General features: G+C 46.5%; 1 protein-coding gene across 2 annotated transcripts in view; it reads left to right on the top strand.

The window, feature by feature from the left end:
* adam12b (ADAM metallopeptidase domain 12b) overlaps positions 1 to 23,134 on the top strand; it is a 76,658-nt gene that overhangs the window by 11,129 nt on the left and 42,395 nt on the right. For both annotated transcript variants that reach the window (XM_076038434.1, XM_076038435.1), the window contains exons 2-3: positions 4,198 to 4,319; positions 6,741 to 6,814. In XM_076038434.1, the coding sequence (XP_075894549.1) occupies positions 4,198 to 4,319; positions 6,741 to 6,814 (196 nt within the window). The remainder of the gene's footprint in view (positions 1 to 4,197; positions 4,320 to 6,740; positions 6,815 to 23,134) is intronic.

Genomic DNA, 23,134 nt, shown 5'->3' on the forward strand with positions numbered 1-23,134 from the left:
GTGCTCATTAAGGCATGCGCCACGGCGTAAACGGGAGGTTGGGGGGGTTGGGTAGCAGAGGGAGCGTTGTGGAGAACGAGGGTCAAACTCGCTCAAATGTCGTGCCAGCATGACATTTGTCCAACAGGGGAGCTTTGCCAGCTGTAACAACCAGCTGATTTCCAGGCCTGTCTCGGCTGGATTTCCAGGCCTACCTGAACGGCGGAAATGCCTAATTGAGACGCTTTTGTTCGCAACGACAACTCTTCCCGAAATCAAGAAGGATTCCGATTACCCGGTGAAACGCTAACGTCGGCCCGCCTTTGAATGAAAGCGTCACCGCCCGCTGAGAACAGAAAGAAAAAGTGTTTTTGTTTTTCTTCGAGACGTACTCAGTATGCCGGACGTAGTTTTCGGCTGAAGTGCTGTTTGTTGCTGATTAGATTGTGTGCGTGTCCCGCTGTGACGCCTCGGCTTTCCTACGCTCTCTCTCAGTGGCTGGACTGAGGATTAACACCCGTCCTTCATCCTGACGTGACCTTCCTCGCATTGTTGCTTCATTTGTCCAGCTCGGTGGGAGCCCCACCTTCACGCCGCTGATTGAGCAGCACGCGCGCCGTATTAGCCTTGAATGATCAGCCGTGCGAGGGTCTGGCCGCTTGATACTGGAGGGAATGCAGTGGATGGTTGCGTGCGTGCGTCCCTCCACAATCCCCGCTAAATTATTCATGCCAAGTATGGCTGCCCTTTCTTATGCATTCCAGTCTATGTCGCCTTGCGCTCAGAAAATATGTGATGTGTGATTATATGTGTGATTCTTCTTTTTAACCACCGAAAAAATGCTGCAATTGAATGTCCAACATCAACCCCTCCCCCAACCCCCGCCACCACCACCACCGCTATGTTCTCAAATTTGTCGGGTGCCGTTCACCCTGGGATTCAACGCACGCCAGCAGCCGTTGGAATTCACATTACACGGCAGTTAAGCAGGAAGACGCTGATACTCGCGGTGGAATCCTCAAGTTTCTTAAATATTTGTCTGGAGTCACTGTTATTTAGAATAAAAAATAAGCTTGGTTGAACTATGGCAGGAAGAGGAGCCTTTGACAGCAAAGTTATTATTGTTATTTTCAGATTTATGAGCAACTTCTCTCCAACGCAGACATTACAGACAACCGTGGCCGGCTTAGCGTTGCAGATGCTCTCCGGAAAAACATATGGGATAGACCTAGTTTGACTCTCAGATTTTCCCCAAAGAGGGCAAGCCTCATGAATGCTCATGAATTTCTATTTACATTGTTGTTTGAAGGTAATTTGGGAGGCAGTGGCTGATGTTTGCATACGGCGTCAGAAGCTGAAAAAGCCACGAGGAGGTCACGCGGAGCGCTCCAGTCGACTCGCACAGACTCGGAGATGCGATAATTTGCGCACAAATGGGTCACTGTTGTTCAAAGGCGCCGCTTGTCACGCGCTTGTTCGAAACGGCCGATTTTCTGCGTCGTGTTTTGTAAACCCGCAGCGTGAAGCCTGCGAGGCGCTGACGTCCACATCCTCGAATGTGCAGAGGTTGGAACGATGCAATAGAACTTGTGAATGATTCAACACAAAGAGCACAGCGGAGCATTTTCTGTAAAGCCTCCCGCGAGCAAACGCATCGTCCAGACGTCATGACTGGGGAACCGACGTCACGCATCCGGCGAACAGGCTCATCGTGAGCGTCTTGGGCGCCAAGCAGTGATTCACAAGACTGACGACATACTGTACGACAAAGCATGAAGATCAAGAATTCCTTGTTGTCGTTTTGCAAACGTATAATGAGATTTCCCTCGGTAACTATGCAAAAAGACAGCCAGACACAAGACAAACACATGTTCTTATTATAGACTTGAAGAAACCTAAACAAGTCAGTGGACAGATCAGCTGGCCCAGTGGAGCAGACGCGGCTCAGTCGAGTGTCTGTAGAACTGCTCCACTGACATCCTAAATCTGTCCACTACCGGCTGTGATACAGTTTCAGCTCTTCTCCACCGTGACTAAACTCTTCTTTAAGGACCAGTGTATAAAATTTTTAAAGCCCAGTATTTAAAGAAGCCCGTCTGACTGTTTCTTAACTAGGGCACTGTCAAGCCTTAAAAAATGACGCCAGCTAACTCAGAGCAAGACCCTTATTGCTCCATGTATATTCTCATATATATGAGAATTGTTCTAAGGGTAGGAAAACCAATTACTTTTATTGTACTGCGAATATACCCTTTTTATTAATGCACAATGTATTTATGGGGACTACAATAAGCTTTAACAATATCACAAATCAAGCCAAGCTTTACACACCTCTCAGTGTCTTTATCACAAATGTCTTATTCCGGTCGAGGTTAGGGTGGCAAACATTATCGCAACATTTCACACGCAAAACATTTTGCGTATTCCTGTCACCAATGGGCCACAGCCATTCTGTGTCTCGACAGGCTGAACCATCCACTCAACTCTCCCCCAAATATGTTTCTGTCACTCGCTTGATTGAACAGGTGCACTGAAAATACGTAGCTTGAAGAAAAGCTGATTCAAAAGACTGCATTTTTCCCCCCACTCCTTATTAGCATTAAATGAAGAGGTCAGTGGAGACGTTTAAACCCTTTTATTGAAGGACGTGAGCGCTCATCTTTCTTCTCTTGCTTCTATTTCCAGGGGCACTCCAGCCTGTGGTCCCGGTCACGCTGCTCTCATGCACCACAAAAAAACAAGGAACAACCATACATAAAAGAGCCCCCCCCCCCCCGCCTGATTTTTTTCGCCCTTGTTAGCTTATTAGGTGCTGCGGAGGAGAATAATGTGGGCTGAGAGAGAGAGAGAGAGAGAGAGAGAGAGAGAGAGAGAGAGAGAGAGAGAGAGAGAGAGAGAGAGAGAGAGAGAGAGAGAGAGAGAGAGAGAGAGAGAGAGTTTGAAGAAATGCAGTTGTGGTGGTGGCACAGGGAGTCGTCGTCGTACGCGGCCGCGAAAGAAACGAGAAAATTGCGCTTAAAGGAGACGAAGAGCTTTAATATCACGCAGCTGCGGCTGGCAGGCAGGCAGGCAGGCAGGAGGCAGCGAGCAACGGCTAAATAAAGTGTGTCAGGCCGTCTCGCTGCTCTCAATGTTCCACTGAACTCTTCCTGTACCCGCCGCCGCCGCGACGCACACGTTCCTCTGGCAGACAAACACACTCGCCGCCGTGCGTCCCGGGGGACCTCCGGAGGAATGCACAGAGACCTTAGACTTTGCGGTAAATATAGACACAGCGTGAGCTCCGCAGCTCCCGTCTCGGGTTTTTCTTTTTCTCTACGTAGCATTTCATTGGGCATGAGAGGAAGCCTGCCGGTCGTCAAGCATTAGGGGAAAGCCCCGGTTGTGTGTGTGTGTGTGTGTGTGTGGGAGAGCAGCCCAAAGACACTCACTAAAGGGAGCGCAGGGAATTGCGACTTTGATTCCCACATTCTGCTCAAAGCCACTCAGCCAATTTTTATTTATTTATTGTAAAGCGTCTTTCTGCCTGTACGGCGTGTAAACATATATTTTCTGCTACCCTTCGAGGGCCAAAAAGGGGGAAAAAAGACTGGAAAAGGGAGAAAACTGTATCATCATTGTTACTCTCTGACCCGCCATGGTGTAAAGAATGCTCTTTACTGGAAGCTGGAAGAAGAAGAAAAAAAAGAAGACGGACCCATTTTCATCTTGCCAGTTGTGTGTGTGTGTGTGTGTGTGTGTGTGTGTGTGTGTGTGTGTGTGTGTGTGTGTGTGTGTGTGTGTGTTTTATCCAAATCTCACTGCTGTCTGGAGTTATTGTAAAGGCTGAGCTCCTCATCATCTGTATGGGAGAATGTATTATTGATGCTGCGTGTGTGTGTGTGTGTGTGTGTGTGTGTGTGTGTGTGTGTTTGTGTGGCTGCGGTCCTGCTGCAGAGACGGCCCCCGCCGGAGGAAGAGAACATCTTCTCCCAGGCTTCCAGGGCCCGTGTTCCTGGCTTTTCTTTTGGGCTGAAGCATTTTTGGATGAGCTGAATTATTGAGGGCGCGGCAGAGCAGAGCTGATTAATATTACCCCCACCCACCCCAGCCACCGCCGCCTTTGACAGCGTGGCAAAATCTGCTGGATCAACATCTGCCGTGTCGTCGGGCCGACTGTTAACCAACTGTCCTTGTAATCTTTTTGTTTATTTAATTCATTTCCTTTTTTTTTTGCAGGAAGAAGTTCGGACGAGGACGAGCGGAAGAGTGGCGAAGCAGCCGAGGAGGAACATGCGACCACCGTGCCGTTTCTGCTCCGGGGGAAGGAGCGCAGACCCCTCAGAGAGCTCAGGACTCAGGTAAATAGATAAATAGATGTACGTTATTGATACCAAATTGAGGAAACTGCACTGTTGCAGAACTATGCAGTTGTTACAGTAGTTAAGAAAACACTCAAATCAATCTATGAACAACAAACAAGCAAAGCAGATGTGCAAAAGACAGTCAAATTGTGCAGAGATATGCAAGGTTTTCTAACCCATTGGTGCATTATTTGCCATTGAGTCCATGGAATAATGTCCAGAATGCTCTGTCACACAGCAGGGAAGAGCTATAGAGGTTGATGGATCTCCTGATGGGTTCCTGCAGACAACGAAGCTGCCTCAGTGTCTTGGAGAAGACGCTCTGCTGTCTGCCCAGTGTCTGGTGGTGGAGAGGGTGGTCCTGGTTGTCTATGATGGATAACAGTTTGTTCAACCTCCTCCTCGCCACCACCGCCTCAAAGGTCTCCTGTCTGCAGCCAAATGCGAACAGAAAAAAACCCTTGGCAACACTTGTTTCTGGTGCTTCTGGTGTTAAAAGCTCCGTATTCTGCCTGTCAGTGAAAGAATCAAAGTCCTCCCGCTGCTTCTTCTACCACTGCTTCTTAAAATAAGCTTCTGGTAATGTCACAAAGGGCCACTTACTGCCCAAACAGTGTTTGGTCCACCCTCTGACCCCCTTTACAAATGTGAGGAAAGTCTAACAAAAGCATCGAGTTTCACAGGAAGTCAAACCTGAGCATTTTCGGCTGTAAACAAAGTGCTAAACACGCCGCCGTCCAAAGATCTGTCCCGCCTGGGTGAATAATAACGCGCACGTGCACGTGGCCCTCTGCATCCTCAGCGCAGATATCGGACCCTCAATCCCTCATCAGCCTGGCTGGATCCTTCCCTGTTGATTGTTTTCCCGCCTGTTGGATTCTTGTTCTGCAGAAAGTCCCTTCCTTAATCTCCCTTTATCCTGTTGTGGTCCCTTTCCTCACTCGCCCCCCCCCCCCTTCTTCCTTTTGAAATAAATCTGTCTTTCCATAGGTGGAGCGCACAGCTCTTTCAGACCCGTTAACCTCTCAGACGTTTTGGAATAAAAGTTTGACGTAAACTCGGCTGAAACTTTGAGGAGAAAATTCAGCGTGACGCCGCTACGGAACGTACTATGGATCCATTTCTTGCTCCCACCGTGAGAGTTATTTTATGCCGGATTAAGAGACGCACAAAAACAACATTTGCGGAGTCGAAACGATTCTCCTCGGACCCTCCTGTTTGGTTTTTCTCAGGATGGGATCAAAGAAACGTTTAAAGAATTGTGATCCTGCACCACATCTGAAGGAACCGCTTACCAGAAATGTGAAATGCTGAGGTTTTGAGAAAAACCCCTGACCAAAGCAAACAAGTGTTTTTTTTTTTCACAGCGCTCTGGCGTCGCCCTCCAAAAGCCTCCGCTCAGGTTCGGTTAGTCACAGGAGGGCAGTTGTCTTTATTTTATGATCTGAATCCAATCAAAATATCGCAAAGAACGGAAGAGAAGTGGGAGGAAAAAAAACTTTTAACGTCAAATGTGGCCAATCTACCAACTTGGTTCTTTCATAAATGGCCATTTTATAAAGATTAAGTGACCCCGCCCCCATTTAAAGTGACGGCAAAGAGGCAGCGTTTGATTCAAAGCTTCTTGGAAAACCGATTTGTATCAACGACCCTTGCGCCAATAGGGGGTGATGGGGGCGACGGGGGGGGGTCTGTGACTTCACACCAAATTTGCACACACACACACACACACGCTCAGAGACTGTGCTTGATTTTGGCCATATGGCGGCCGTACATTCATAAAATATTTAATCCAACACATTTTCCTCTTTGCGCCGACTCTCACGCTCCTTCACTTTTCTCGCTTAAGTTTAGTCACGGCCACAACGAGGTGGTTGCTCCTGAATCGTCGACGGAGCACCGTGTTCATGGTTTTATCCGTTCTTTGACGTGCCTGTTGTAAGAATGCATGTGAGTTTGAGGCGCAAGCAGCGTTGGTACATTTTTCCCGGACGACTCTGCCCGGGCTGCTATTTGTGTGGCGCGGGAGGTAAAGGGCGTTTTTACAGCTGATCCAAATGTGAACGCTCACACTGCGTTAGCGTCACAGTTGCCCCCCTGCCATAAAAAAAAAATCCTTTGGCCCCCGACGAGAAATGTCAAACATTTCAGTTTTGTCCCGGCACAAACGAGATAAAGCCGGGCGGACGGCAGCAGCCCCCCGGACCCTGAAAAAAAAAAAAAAAACACATCCCACACTAAGCGAGTTTTTCAATAAGAAATGAGTCGCAGCTGACTTTGGAGACCCGGGGCTTCCTGTTCCATTTAATACAATCGCGCTCTGCCACTTCCTGCCCGGCTGCTCGCCTCTGTGGTCAAACGCCGCCTGGACACTCTGGTCATTATTTCACCCCACACCCCCCATCTCTCTGTTTTCAGAGTTATCCTGCGTCACTGCGGCTGCTGATCCACGCGGAAGGTGAAGCCCTGATCCTCTTGCTGGAGAAAAACGAGTGAGTGCTGCTGTGATTTTTTTTTTTTTTTTTTTTTTTTCCTCGCTCGGCCTCCTTTTGACTCACCGGAACGGAAGGGACTTAAAATTCATGATGTTAAATCACAGCCGGTAGACAAACTTCCATGCCGCCTGCCGGCTGCGCCAGTATAAGAGGATGGGCGAGTTGCGGGCGTCCAGTTTATGATATAGCTTATTCAAGGAGGGTGAAAATGACATGTCCCTCAGTGATTGGACTTTTTTAAGGCTCTTTTTTTGAAAGGCCCAGAAATGACAGATGAGAGAGGGAGGGAGAGAGGGAGAGAGAGAGAGAGAGAGAGAGAGAGAGAGAGAGAGAGAGAGAGAGCTCCTCTGTCTCTCGCCTCCTTGGCCTTCCCTCTCGTCTCCTCTCAGCACTCCACTCCCCTCCGCGGTATGAAAAATAACAGGGCCAACGCTGAGGAAAACGGGTGGGAACCGCCTGGAGTTTATAAATATGTATGCACACACACAATCTGTTTCATATGGCGGGCAAAGACTTGAGTCGGACCAGTGGAAGAACATGCGGCGGCGGCGGCGGCGGCGGCCAGGTTGCCAGATGTAAAACGATGGCATCGCCGTCTCACGTCGGACAAATGACATGCAGCAGGTTTCGTCGGTTTGGCTCCCATTGCAGACGTTCCCAACTCAGAGGAAGTTTTCATGTTAAAAAAAAAAAGAAAATCCTGCACGTTTTGCAACATAATGCATAATGTGAATTGCTGCACATCTGTTGCAAAAGCGCTTGTGTAACCTGGCGATGCAGACGGAACGTTTCCCCGAATCTTCTCTGATTTACGCATCCATCTGCTCAGAACCCATAGAAAGTGTTGGAAAGGCAGAGGCATGGGGAAAGAAATCACGACTCCTACCCCAGTGTCTCTGTAGCCAACAGCAGGTTTTCAGCTAACCACTAAAAAGCTAATTTGTAGGTTTTTCTTTCTTACATTTCTGTTACTGGTTTGTGAATGATAGTTTTGTGGGGGGTTTTTTCTGTATTTTGGAGGATGTTAAGTAAAATCTCTGCGGGGAAAAGTACTAATAGGCACTGTTGTAAGTTTTGGCTGTGTAATAAGTGCTCTATTTCGGAGACAGATTTCAACTACTGCTCTTCATGACTCAGTGCCAAGGGGTAAAGGTAAAAATTAGAAATGGGATCAAGCCCAATTTGGAGAGGAAGTCACAACACACGCTAAAAAAAAATCCCGGCTAGTTTATCATCCTGTCCGTTTTCTCCAAGCCTAAATAAACCAAAAATGTCAGGGGCATGCTAACATGTGGACTTTGCTCAAAATCAACCTTGAGGGGGAAAAAAACAGAGCAAAAACCCCACCAACACTGCCCTGACACAACCCTTCTACTCATAGTTTGTCCTCTAATGACTCGGGCTTTGGCTGCGGGTCATTCGTCACCAGCCGGAGGCAGCGACAGAATCGCGCTGCCGTCCTCATCCGGCCCGGTTCCCCCGTCAGGCCAGATGTGTCCTGTTAGCCTACCGGGAACAGGTGGTCTCTGACCTCCTTGTCGAGCCGCCTCGTCACGGCTGCAACCATCCAGTCTGGGTCAGATGAGCCGGCGTTGGCAGCTAGTAGGGCGGTGGGGGGCTGAAAAAGCCTGTTTTATTCATTTCCACCAAGAGCTTTTATTTGAAATAAGCGAATCCTTCTCTGATGAAATGAATCCTTTATTTTCATTTATGGGAGGGAAAAAAACAGTGAAACTGAAAAAAAAACTTTGGGGTTTCAGAGTACGTCTCAGTACCACACCGCCACTTTATGCTGATAGTTGAATCTCTTTGCTTAAATTATGTAGCAAATGCTTTTTTTGTTTTTGTTGTCCATCATCAGAGAAGAACAAAGCAAGCCCTGAATTGTCTCTCTTTCTTTCTCTCTTTCTTTCCAAGAGCTTCCCTCCTGGCTCTGCCTGCCGATGCACGCTGTCAGATTACTCAGCGAGGCGTCTTGATTTTTTACGGCTTCTTCGCAGGTCCCGCGCGGCGCCGTGAGGCGGCATCGAATAGATTTGCATTTTAATAGATCTCGTCGCGCCATAAACAGCGATTTGACTCAAAAGTCATTTCGACTTAATTAGCTGTTGTCTCTCAACTCGCTCACTCGCCCGCTCGCTCAGCCTTCTATGTGAAAACGCTGCGTGGGGTGGGAGAGGACTGCGGCCGCGCTGACCACCGGGCTTTTACAAAATTGTACGCTGGGTTTTAGAACAAACTCAGTCAAACTCTTTTCTAGCTCTTCTTTAATTGCCCTTTTCCTGATTATTTTTGGCCTTTTTTCCCTATCATCTTACTAATTTATGTCATGTAAATAAGCATAAATAAGCATAACTGTACACGTCGTTAACCTAATATCACATGACATGAACTTTGTTCCTGGATATGAATCCACTCGGGACTGACTCTCACTCTCTTGATAAAAAGCGACTAAAGAATGACTAGGAAGTGAGTGGGCTTCCACGTGACGTCAGAAACTTCAACATTTGCATCACTTTTTATACTAAATCTACCAGAGAAGAAGAAGAAGAAGAAGAAGAAGAAGAAGAAGAAGAAGAAGAAGTAGAAGAAGAAGGGGAGTCCGAGTGCTCCTGTTTAGAAAAGACGCTTTGCCGGGACAAAGTCTGTCAAGGGTAAATGTTCTTTCTCCCTCTTTGTTGCTGGTATTGATTTAGTTTTTTGTTTGTTTTTTTTGCTCTTTTTTTCTTCTCCCAACTCACTACAAGACCAGCAAAGCGGCACATTTGAGTTCCTCCCTTCCCCCGTCATTTGATTTCAATCATAACAGCCTTCCCCACTGTTTTATTTTAGCTTTCAGTCTTTTCGTACAAGTCGCTTCACATTATCAAAAGAAGATGGTTTTCTTTCTTTTTTCCCTTCTTCCTCCTCCTCCGCCTCTTTCTCCTCCTCTTCTCCCTGTTTCCTTTATCTCCGGAGCAGGGGGAGTCGGTCCTTTGTGTTTAAGACTGACATGTTGTGCGGTGAAAATAGAATGGGACGGCGGCTGCCATATAGCGCCGCTGATCAATGGCCCAGTTGGCCGGCTTCAATGATTAATGACTGTCATATGGAACCCTCGGCATTAGTCATGATTAAGGATTTCAACAGCTCCGTCTGCAGAGACAAGGTATCTGTGTGTGTGTGTGTGTGTGTGTGTGTGTGTGTGTGTGTGTGTGTGTGTGTGTGTGTGTGTGTGTGTGTCTTTTATCCTCCCTATTTGCAAGAGCTCATACTGTGGCCTAATGGAAAGCAGCAACTTTGTTGCTTGTGAGTTCTAAGCCGTAAAATATTAAAAGAACAACAGCAAAGTATAAATCCATAATGTTGTCTGCCTGATGCGCCGCATTTTGTAATCCGTCTCGCTTGTTGTCGTTATTATTATTGCGCACCCGCCGTCCCTCTCCCACTCTTTGAAATTCCTCCGACCTCGTCGCTGCCACATTTGCGAATAGTGCATCGCTGCCGGTGTGATGGACGGACGAATGCACGTGCTGGAAAAGTCAAAGGCAGAGCCACCGATTTAAGACTGACTGAATGCAAATGGATTTTATTCTGAAAAATCAATATCATACAACTCGCCGAAAACATCTAATGCTAATGTTGCGGGTGACAGTCCTCATTTTTTAAAGATACCTGACCCCTAGAGTCCAAATGGCGGCCAATTCATTTGAACAAAGTTGCTCACCCAGCGCTTACGCCGAAAAGGTTTTTGACTTCCGTACTAATGGGCCCATAGAGCATGCGCAGTAGTGTCACTTCCCATCATGGCTCTGTAACTCACATGATCTATTTGGCCAATCAGAACGATTCTGGGACACGTCAGGAAGCAGCCAATCAGAACGAGCTGAGACACAGCAGCGCGTACGACGCTGTGACGTCACGCTGGGAATAAACTCTTTTCTGGTAATTTTCTGGCCTTTATCATTTTTTTTTTAAACGACTAAAAGACCACAACTGAAAAATCTACAATATAAAAATTGCTATGAATCGTGATTCAGGTCTCAGTCATCCTGCCAGCTGTTTTAAAGGCAAGTTCTTATAATACATCCATGGTGCAGGACCATTTTGTTTTTGACTGCAACTGCAGTTTTCTCAGTCGACGGAAGAAAAATTGCACTTTCTGTGTCAACTTTAATTGTCCGCCGTTCTGCACTCTGCGCCCAGATCCCACCTCTCATTATGGCGCCTGTGAACGTTAGCATAAACTTGGCTAATGGTGCGATCGCAGAGGTTAACTCTTACAGCAGACAGTGTGGTTTTATTTTTCCTGTCCGTCTTTCTCGACTCCTCCACTCCGACGATTCATCGGTGCGTTTCCGAGCTGTCTTTGTCTTTTGGCTGCTATTCTTGTCTTCTAGCTCTGAAGATTCCTCCTCTTTTCTGCATTTCTCCATGAAACACAATGAAGCTGGATGTGACCAGAGTCTCGACCACCCTGGTGCACAAAACTGTGCGTTTCCCAGTGAGAACATTTCCTTTCATTCTTATGCTGCAGGAAAGAAAAGAGGAAAGAATAGAGCGCAGTCACTTCCAAACAGCATTATGTTTGCGACAAAGAAAAATCCCTATAGCCTCGTACACAGCATGTTTAATTTTATTTTTTAACTCTGACTTTCAATAACAAAGCTTACGTAGTTGTGATTCCTCTGAATGTGGAGGTGCCGCTGATCTTGTACATTCTCAGTGGTGTCAGATTGAAACAGATCTCAGGTTCGCTCTAATTGGACCCGTCAAAGAGATGGAAATGTGTTAAACACGGACGAGAATCTGGCTGCTGGCTTGTTTAGCTTCTGTCAGCGCGGCTGCCTAATTGGTGCAATGAGAGGAGAATTTACAGCCAGTCAGCAGCGATTGGCTGCGTTTGGAGTTTCACAGCGACTCCGCCGGGCCGCGACAGATTTGAGATGTCACTTGACACTCGGCTGCCTCTTCTTCCTCTCCTTCCTCTCCTTCCTCTCCTCCCCGCTGCAGCTCATCCAGCCGCCACTCGCGCTTCGCTCTGTTCCTGCCCGTGTGTGATCACTTTGCCGCGACGCTCCCCTCTTTCCTGTCACACGTCGGGCTGTTTTCTGCTGTCTATATTCAGGTTCCCCTCTTCGCCCTCTCATCCCTCCCCTTGTCTCTTCCCGTCCGTTCCTCGCACGCTGCGCCGCGTGTGATGCTAGTGTGTTTTTGTTTTTTTTTTTGTTTTCCTCCTGTAGCCGCGTAACCCGAGTTCCCCCCCCTCGTCAAAGTCACCGTAGGCTGGAATTTTTGGACAATGCGCTGCTGTCGGGTGAGAGCGCAGCTACGCTCAGACCTTGGCGCCAAGTCTCGCCGAAGGTTTCAGGTCGATGCCGAGGCAATTTTCGCTTCGCGCGTGGTCGCTTTCGACTGTGGTGAAGCCTAATTTATCATCTTTGTTTTCTTCGGTTTTAGCTTTATTTGCGCTCCTATGGCCTCCACTGGTCATTGCAAACAAGGAAAACAGGGCGGTGGGGAAGTGCAATGTGACCGATGGACGGGAAGTTTTTGCCGTGATGGGTTTGTGTTGGACTCGACAACGCGCAGGCAGCAGCACAATGAGCGCCCAGCCTGTGTATAAACAGACGGGCCAGGGAAGGTCACCGACATAGTGTGCGCTGGCGGAGATGAGAAAGGGTTTTTTTCTCCTTTTTGGAAGAGAAGTTTTGAAAAGCCTTGGGGAAAGTGTTTCATAATTTTAGTGCAAAAAAATTTCTGCCTCGTCTTTTTCTTATATAGAAAGTATTGCATGAACGGGTCTGAGGCTGAAATGGCACAAAATGGGTTTTACTGGCTAAATAAAAGCTAAACTAAGACAGTAATTTTTTTATTGGCGACATAAAGAAAGTGCCCCACGGTGACTTAGAGGCACTCAAACATATATGATTAACTTCATCTCACAGAGCTCAAGGGGATTAGTCTAGTGCTTGTGGTTTGTCAGGCCAAGTTCATAGAATTAGCCGTTAGCTATCCAGTAGCACAGATCTTTTCGTAAGTTCGATTGTCGTGCTTCACTGCTTTCGATGTTGCACAGTCACGAAGTGAAAAAAGGCGGGGGAGGGGTACAGCTCATTTGAAACTCTGAACTGACACGATCTTGAAGACTTTGTCTGCCTCCGCCGTCGCTGTGCAGGAGGCACCGACTCGTTACTTATGGGAGTTTCATGTGGTGAACATCAAATACGCTCCAACTTGTAGGTCCCCTCACTGGAAAAAAAAAAAAAAGGAAGAAAAAAAACACCAAGCAGCTGCTCTGTCAGTTCATATGAAACCCTTTTGACTTTGCTCGTCAGAGGGGGGGAAAAATGAATAAATAAAAGTCACAAATTCATTCGTCATCTGCGTATTTACACGATTGCAGCTCTGAAATCAGCCTGTTTATTTGAAGACGTTTATTCCAATGTAAACCCTCCACCCCTCCCACTTCCCCCACCTCACAATTACTGCTGAAGGGCCGCAGATTAGTTCATGATAATTAGTCATATTTTTTGGGGGGGGCCAAAAAGCCTTTGTTCCGTTTTCCGGCCCGGTCTTTGCTTTCGATGAATCAGTGAAACAGATGAGCTCTCTAATGCAGTATGTCAGCGTGTGGCATCATCTGTTCCTTCGCTGCTGCAGACCTACTTTTTGGGAGGCCCGCAGCGGTAGAGGCAGGATGGCGAGGGCGTTGTTACACCACTTACCCGCTGTGGTCAGGCTGTGTTCCTCTCCTTCGGCGAGCGCGCGCGTGTGTGTCTGTGTGTGCATGTGTGTCTGTGTGTTTTCCTGGGTGATTATAGAGAATATCTCTGGGCTCTGACTGGTTTTTCCTTTACAGACCAGCGGTGGGTCACTTGTCAAGTGTGCTTGTAAAATGCAGCAAGACTCTTTTTTTTTTTTTGCGGGGGGGAGTTCTAAGCACTTAGCGGAGAATAAAAGCTTCCAAATGGGCCCTTAAAATACTGCAGGCCTTTTTTTTTTAATTATTAAATCACACTCTGTTATTCTCAGCATGGTGTGAGTGGACTGAACTCTTGCCATTGTGTAGGTGAGCAGAACATCGATTATCTGTGTCGGAGGATTTTTTTTTTTTTTTTATCCTTTCTCTTTTTGCAGAGAGGCGGGGCCGCAGATGTTGATCGTGCATAATATCCACATTAATTGTGGCCATCGTTCATCTGCACTGGCAACGGAGCGCAATCCCAGCGAGCGCGTCGCATGAGTGATGACATCACCTCGCCGTGCGCGGATTCATTCCCAAAGATAATGAAGCGCGCGTTTCGTAATGCACATGTTGATGCACTTTAATCCATTTCCCACAATGTGCACGACAACCGTGCGCATGTATGTCTGCAGAGTCTGGCATCGACTCCGGCAATTTGCAGATCCCAGTCACTCGACTGTGAGTCGGTCGTTCATAATCTCAATTTTTTTTTTTTTTTTTTTTTTTTTTTTAAGCTCTGACGGGAAATTCTTAGCGGGACAGAAATCGCTTTAGTGTGAGAATCACATTCACCCCCGCAAGCTGTCAGAAGATAGTGGGGGTCATTCGCAGTGAACCCGCCAGAAAAGGCGGAGCGTCCTGCGACAGCTCAGATCAACATCTGTTCGGTCTCCCAGGTGTTTATCTGACGGGCTTTAATGGCTCGACGTGCTCGCGCTACCTGGAGGTGACGGAGAACGCATTCTTATCGGCACTGTAGAGATCCTTGTAGAGCTGAGGGGAACAAAAGCACCAGCCCTTTAGAAGTGCCGCGGACCACAGGGTACCGTCTGCGCTCGGAAGGCTCTCGCTGGTCATGGTAAACATTGCAAACAAACGAGGCAGCGTGGAAGTGCGACGTGACTGACTGATGGACGGGAAGTTTGAGTCCCGCGGTGGGTTCGCGTAGGACTCGACGAGGCGCAGGCGGCAGCACAATGAGCTGCAGGCTGTGGATAAATATTCGGTGCCAGCGAAGGTCACGGACGCTGGCGGGGGAAAAAGGGTTTTTTCTTTTTTGGAAGTTCTGAAAAGCAGTAGATGAAAGCATCTGCGTGGTTGGTAGTCGATGGACTACAGTTACCTCATTTAAGGACGAAAAATCCTTCTTGTCTTTATTTTTTTATATAAAGAAAAATAAATATCGCATCAACAGGTCTGAGGCTGAAATGGAACAAAATGTCTTAGGGCACACTGAGGAGCAGAGCAGGGTCCGGGCTCCATCAGCTCCCTCCATAAACTTTAAAAAGTGAAATTTAGACCGGTATGCTCGCTTGCTTATGATTTATTGGGGGATATAATGACATTTTTCGGAGAGACTAGTTGCTGTTCACTTGGATGGCTCCAATCTTTTTGGTGCGGTACCAAACCAAAATAAGTGCTAAATGATTTTTTTCAAGGTCCCACATTACAACTGTGCTCCTACCTTTTTTTTCTGTCACAACCTCCAGAAAACTGCAAATGAACACTTGTTGGTTTTTTTTTGTCTTCCTGCTACGGTTGACACCCTTTTTTTTCTTTTTTTTTTTTACCTTGTACCTGTTTGGAATCGGGTGTGATGCAGATTTCGAGGTATAATTGAATGCTGAATGAAGCCCGGGTCACCTACCAGGTTTGTTTTGACACAAGTCGATGAGCCTTTCCCACTGCTACCAAATGCCAATTCTTTGCAGGTTTAGAAGGGTTTTTTTTTTTTTTGGCCAGTGGGAAAGAGGCTTAAGAATACTTTTCCGCCAACCCTACACTGTGCTTTGCGTATCCAGTAATCTAGTGGTAAAATGTAGCCTGGCGGTGAATCTGGTGTTCACTGCTTAGAGGCCATAACGGGTCATGTGTTTCCCGGGCAAACACCACGAAATCACGGCCGCATGATGAACTCCGGGGCACTTTTGTTGCATTACCAATTGCTTGGAACAGCTGATGCCTCCAGCTACAAGTGCTCAGGTTGCACCGCTTTGCGAACCGCGGCCGGTTTCTCAACCCTGCGCCTCGCGTTAAAGTGACACGTCAGCGCCACGTGGAAGTTTCCGTCTCCGCCGCGCCGGCTAAGGTAATGGGCCGGAGAATGACGGATTGTACGCCATTATCTTATTGGCGAGCCGGTGCAGCGCCCATGAAACTTTAAAGGGAGGGCTTAATGAGGTGAGGGTTGTTGTAGTTGTTTTATTTTTTTTTCTGTTTGTTTGCTTGTTTAAGAGAAGGAGAGTAAATGCTCCGTGTTGTTTCCTCTTAGGCAGTCACATTTGTCAGGCCCCAAAAGAAAAAAATGAATAAAAAAAAAAAAAGCCCAGAAGCTTTGATGAATGCACGGCTGGACAGGGGAGAAGTCTTAATGATTAATATTGCTCATGTGTTGTGGAGTAACAGAAGAAAATAAAAGACTTGAGGACAAAAACAACAAAAGACATTCATAATAAAAAAAGTAAAAAATCTCCAATATATTTGCACCTCATGTCTTAATTGCATATTTGGCCTGGAGACAAGAGAAGTATGAGTCAACAATAAGGCCGCCCAGGGGATCCACTGCAGATTAATTGGTCGGATAAGAACCCTCTGACATTAACATTTATGCATTTGTTTACTCTTTTTCAATGAATAATAATAGGCCACCTCCCTTGGAGATCCCTTGCCACTCATTAGTTCCAGGGTGTTGCTTATTATGGAGTGGAATTTCGAAAGGACAGAAAAAAAAACCCAAAGAACAATAACACGATTAATCTCAGCGGTGGACGGACGTGCAGAATCGTTGTGAGGAATCGGAGCCAGGACTGACTAGATACTGACTCACAGTAGGAGGGAACACCTAAATATTATCTGCTGTCTATAATCAGCATCCACAAATACTGCACGAAATAAGGGTTCCACCCCCGAAAAAAATATAATAAATGTAGGCTTTTTCAATGTAACCCTCTTAAGATATAAAACCTGAGTAGTTTCTTTACAGCTTGAATTTTATATTGCTTAGATAGATTGTTTTTGTTTTTCGGAACAATCTTCACTCAGTACAAAAACCCACTTCACTTTCAGATTGACGATCACAACTTAATGAAGAAAGCGGCGTCTTTACAAATCCTTTTTGGAACTTTTCTGTGCTTTTTCACAGTGGAATGGGAACAAGTCTCCATCCACTTACAATCGATTTTTTTTTTTTTCTTTGGTGGCGATACTCCTCAACTGATTGCTGTGACGCTCCACGACTGGTTTACTGGCGGAGTTTTTATTTTCCAATTTGCTGAGTTAATGATTTCAACTGAAGAACAAACAATTTTCTTATTACCTGTTGCCTTGAGATTTTTTATCACTTGGCATCACTTGTCATTGTATCTTCTGCTACAGTGACAATAAAGGCTATCCTGATTCTGATCCTGAAGAAACCAGTGCTGAGAAAAACGAGGAGGACGTAGAAAATAGGCTTTACACGATCACGATTTTTGTGCCGATCACCGATCAGTGAGTTTGAATAAACTGATAACCGATCACCGATCCGATCATGTGAGGAGCAATATTTAAATTACTTGTTTATGTACTTATATACTTATGTGCTGTTTCCTGAGTATCAATCTTGCCATGCCCCAATCTGACTGAGATGTTTGCTTTAGCATCTGTTTCAGAGTTTGCTTTTCTTTTTCTTTCTCCGCGCTGCGTTCCTTGAACTCGACATGCTCCTCCGTGTGTATCTTTTCCAAGTGCCTGGTTAAATTTGTCTTGTTGAAATTTTTTGCCGATGTTCCCCCCCGAGGTACTGTAGCGTTGCATATATTGCAGATAGCTTCTGCTACGTCTGTTTCTCTCACGTTGAAAAACTTCCACACCTCCGACATGTTTGTGTTGCCCATGGATGTTGCTGTCGTGAAGATTCAAAGAAACTTTATTGTCCGTCACATAGCGACAGTACTCGAAACAGGAAGAGGCAACGAAGACGAAAATGAAGTTTTTTGAATCATGAATCATTAGCTCTCGGATACAAACAAATAAACACTTCGATGCTGTGAAACTACTTTGGAGTAAATGAGACAGGTTAAAAAAGTTTCAACACGACCATGACGTCATTGATCGGATCGGTGATTTATGACATGACGCCCGATCGCGAACATTTCAAAAAATTACAAATATCGGCCGATCCGATATAGCCGATATGATCGGTGTGAAGCCTAGTATAAAATAGGTGTCATGAGGACACTGACAAGATCATTGGGTGCCCGCAAAAGTTAAAGAAAATACCAAAACAAAAACATTCATGTGCAGGTGTAGATGCACATGTTCACAAATTCATCCAAACCTTCACACTTGGTAAAGTGATCTAGAGCAGTGGTTCTACACTGCTGGAATTTCAGGACCCACATTTTTTTCCTTATCATGTGGTCGCGACCCAAATTTATTCCACAGCCCTCAAATTTATTCCACAAAAAATAAACAGGTTAGCCCACTTCCTATCATGTATAGTCAATAAATTATTGAAATTGTTGAATTGAATTTGTGGGTCCTACAAAATAAATAGCCAACATTTTCTCTATGAATATATGTATATTTTAAAATCCCTTCAAAACGTGGTGAGGGGGACTGCCCACAAAGCCGCGACCCAGTCAAAACAGCTCCGCAGCCCACTTTGGGTTGCGACCCACCAGTTAAGAAACGCTGATCTAGAAAAGCTGCCTGCGCGTTTCTCTTCCTGTCAACTACTCACCATCCGCATCAGTCTCCTCTCGCTCCCAGAGAGATCATGTCCTCTCTAGCTGCATTTCCATTACAGTTTTTCCGCAAAATAAAAGCGATATTTCAAAAACTTGATAAAGTACAATTGCGATTTGCAGATGTTTTGCATTGAATGATGTGAAGCGCATAAGCCGTAATTCTCATAAAATCTCGTCCGGTGAGAGGTAGGAAATATTTTGCGAAAAGTCCGCGTTTCTGCGATATTTCAGAGGTTTTTCGAAGCTTAGGCGTTTCCATTACCAGTTTTGTATTGCGATATTTAGGGTTTGCGCAATTTATGTGGATTATTGGAAACACAGCTACTCTCTCTCCCTCTGTCTTTCTCTCTGTCCCGCTCCCTTTCCGTCTCTTTCCGACAACCGTGTATAATCCGTCACGGGGCCGGCGTGTTTTTTCCCTGAGTTAAAAAGTCAAGCAGGCATAAAAAAAGGAGCTTGTACGGTCATTGATGTCGCTCAAACGGCCAACCGGATCAGGTTGGGTGCCTTGCGAGCGAGGGCGACTAGGAGTCAACCCCTCCCCCTTTTTGTTTCATTTTTTCCCCCTGCTCACCTCAACTGTTCCGCGATGCCGCGATTCGGCGTTCACGGCTGCCAGGAAGTGCGGCAGCGGCGGCGGAGCCTCGTTTCTCCCTGTGCGGTGTGTTTTACTGATGCTGATGACTGGCTCGCCCCGGGGCACGGCATCACACGCGCCGGCTTTGAAGCCCCAGGGTGAGGCGGGTGAGGCGGTGGGAAGTGGGTGCGGGGGAGGGGAGTGTGAACGACTGTACCCTCTCGGCAGCTATTCACTTGAACGTGATGCGAATGTCGAGTGTCGGGCAGCCGAGTTGCGTTCTGGAGGATTGCAAGGTCGTGGTCAACCAGTTTTTAGGAGCTTGCCCTTTAAACTGTCCACATGTCTATGAACAACTTCAGCCAAAAAGAGTGTGTGTTTTTTTTTGTTTTTTTCTACTGCGGCAGATTTTACTTCCCCTCTGTCATTCTCCTTCGAGGGAGGGAGCGTAACAACCTGTGAGTTTTCAACGGAAAAGACTGAAAAGCAAACGAGCTCCTCCCGCTGTAGATTCTATCTTTGCAGAGGGGCCTCTTTGCTCATCAAGCTTCTCCTGTAAACTCTGCTTGGTCAGTCAATATTTAAATAGGCTTGGCCCATCACCTGGCTTGTTTGATATCGGTCTTCTGTCTGCAGGAGCCCATACGAATAGCCCCAAAAATAGCTCTGTACTCTTTTTCTTTTCTTTCTTTTTTTAATTCAATCATATGAGCAGCAGGGCTAAGGGAAAAAAGAAAATCCAGGTCTGTGATCCCAGCCAAGTAATCTGAGGAAATATGAGGAAGATTGCATAGAAATGCCAGACAGATGCAGTGATTGATTGATTTTTATATACAGAGTCAGCCAAAAAATAATGTACACACATAGATAACTCTTTCCAGGTTTGATCAAATTACAATACCATAGAGTGCAGCAATCCCAAGCAGTAGTTTGTCGTACATATCAATGTCTGGAAGCCAATGGCCGCCACCACTTTGAGCACCTCTTGCAATTGTAGAGGCCAAAGGTAACTGGTATTAATCTTATGACGTCTGAATACATTTTGGATTGAAATATTTATGCAAGTTTTTCTATTCCTGATGTGTGTATACATGATGTTGACTGACTGTATGTTATGCTGATAGTTCCATACCAGTGGCCAGGACTATCCCAAAGATGTATTCCTAGTCCTGCACCAAACCATCTGGGCATGCTGTCGGTGGCAGAGGCCATATTTTATTTTTCTATCCTGGCTCAGACTTCGTCCACACCCCTCCCACTATTTCTGCCTCTTCCTCACGTGTCCTTCTGGCTTTGTACACTCCAGTGCACCCGCTACAGCCAAGCCTAAGCTGAGGGGACACTTAGCTGTATGTAAATCAATTTGGAACGCATCCGTATGTGGAAATAGAATTAGACTTGTCAGCCACACCTTTTTAGTTCCTCCTCCCCCTTCATCTCTCCCTCTCTCTCTCTCTCTCCGTCTTGTTCTCCTCTCCGTCACCCCCCCCCCTCTCCCCCCTTTGCTTTTTTTCCTTCCTCCTCAGCGAGCCGTATGCCCGCCACCATAAGTATCAGCTATAGGAAGGCTTAGGGTGAGGCTGGTGGGGTAGAGAGGATTAAAAGAAACCACTGAAGTTAGCAGTCTTCAAAGGCGGCGAGGAGAGAGTGCGAGCGCAGCCACAATTCTCTCAAATGGTTTCACGCTCAAGGGCCTTTTGTGTAATGGTGAATTATTACATGAGGCATGAAGTCACATATATGTAAATGAGCCGCGCCCCGTTTGAATTTTTAGAAAGAGGGTCCAAGACGGCGAGAGCCGGCGACGATCGGCGCGCGCGCCACTCCCGCTTCCTGCTGCGTCAGCGGCGCCACTGCAGCCGCCGGCTTTAATTCAGGCTTCGGTGAAACAAGTTCGGTCCGGCAACGGGAGCTGACGTTTTTATGGCGGCGGTTGTGTCAAGAAATACCGGCGAGACCCGGGAGTTTGAAGCGATACAAACAAGGTTGTCTTTCATCAGGTCCAAGCGGATGCCGTTGCCACCGGCAAGACAAACGCTTGCGTTCGGTCCTTCAGCTGCCGCTGCAGAAACAAGTTATCCAGCCATCGTCTGTCCCAACTGTCCGGGGAGTGGAGGCCAGGTTACGCTCTTGACATTTAGCCTTTCGCGGTCACACACCACCAGGACACACGTACGGGTTTCAAGGTTGAAACTTGAACGCATAAACCTCCGGCTCGTTGGTCAAAATGCTCACGACCGCAGTAGCGTGTCAGATAAAGAAATAGCTCCCAAATATACGTGTTGGGTTTGCACATGGGTCTGGTGTTAGTGGTTGGGAACGTCAGAGTCAGCCCAGCCAGTGGCAGCAGTGCGTTGCATAGTGTGGGGCGGGCTTTAGGGGGTTCTAGGCTGGTTCTCGTCCTGCCTTTCATCACATCCTTCGTTCCTACATTTATTCAATTGCGTACAAAGGCAGTTTTTTTCTGTGTCCACTGGCTCCGCCCCCAAAACGAGTTTGGCTGATCCAGGCCTTATGTATGTATGTATCCATATACTGTATGTCAGAAATATACAGCTGTGACTAACATGACATGACAAAACGCGGAAGATAAAATTACTCAATAAGTATTTAGTCACTTGCTATTATTTAATGGCAAAATACAGAAACAAATTAAATGAAGTGAAATTTGTTTTCGAAACAGTTCAAATGTCTGAGAAGACTAATCAAGCGTGAAGTGTGATCACTTTGTAAGGCTCCAAATAAAAGAGAAGGAGATGATTTTTCTGCCTACCCGAGGTGCTTTTTTTCGAGAGCCACCACTTCATCACGATAAACCTGGATGACTATTAATGAATCATTAATGGGATGTCGGAGCGTGTCTGATGACTGCCAGCAAACTCTTGGAAGTTTCGGACAGAAAGGGGCTTTGGAATGAAGCAGCTATCGGAGATTTATCTCAACGCCGCGGAGGCAAATTGGTGACTTGAACAAAAGAAATTGCACAAGCAGCCAGACAAATGACGCTAGGACTCACTTTTCATCAAATTGGAATATTGACGGTTATTTACTCAAGTTACTACAAGGCTTTTTTCAATGTTTTTTTTTTTTTTTGGTCCATTTTTTAGATATTCGTGGGTGAACAAAAGGAAAAGCAGCTAATGGAGAAGTCTTGCCAGCTCCCGGAAAGCTGAGGAAATTGTTCTTCCCATTGTTACCTGCTGCTGCTGCTGTGCATCTCGATTGCATTTGATTGTCTGCATTTTTCTCCTGCCAAGAAGGGAGGCGTAATTATATATGGAAGGATCAAAGGAGACAAGTGAGACTCTCAATCTCACTTCACTTTGTCATTCTGTGAGTGTGTGTGTGTGTGTGTGTGGGGGGGGGGCTGCGTGCCTCGAACACCTAAACCCCCCCCCCCCTTTTTTTTTTCTATATTTGCACAGTAAAATTATAATTACGCCGCACAGAAATGGGAACAAACGGCTTCCGATCAACCAGCTGACTGACGCGTCTTTCGCTTCGGAGATAAACGGAGGCCGACGAAGGGCAGAGGGAACTCTCCGCCGTTAAAAAAAAAATTATAATAAAAACAGCCAGAGCCTCATAAATCCTGAACTCAGTCCAAGGAGTTGATTACAGGCAGATTATTTCATGTAAAACCTGCAGCTTTATTGCACGCGTGGCGGTGGAACCGGCGGCCACATCGCCGTAAGCCGCCTCTCTCCGGCACGAGCCACCAGAGCTTCTTCCTCTTTTTTTTATTTATTTATTTATTTATTTTTTGCTGGGAATTACCCAAATCACGTGACATAAATCCCATGGTGGCCGCTGAGGCGTCCACCCGTAAGCTCATTTTCCAACTTGCCCTCATTTTCCAAGGAAAGACTCCCAGTGCCCGTTTGCTGTTTATCGGGGTCACTTTCCCCGATTAGTTCTTCTTCTTTATTCTGTTTTTTTTTTTTACGCCCAGCAATAAAGTACGTGCACATCTGGGTGTTTTCCACGTCGCTTCTCTCCATTTTTTTTTTTTTTTTTTAATGAGACATACCGGGGCCCTTTAAAGTGATTACTGGCTGCCAGCT

The sequence above is a fragment of the Nelusetta ayraudi genome, unplaced genomic scaffold (assembly GCF_046127955.1).
Source record: "Nelusetta ayraudi isolate G7.1 ecotype Tasmania unplaced genomic scaffold, CSIRO-AGI_Nayr_v1 ptg000056l, whole genome shotgun sequence".
NCBI lineage: Eukaryota > Metazoa > Chordata > Actinopteri > Tetraodontiformes > Monacanthidae > Nelusetta > Nelusetta ayraudi.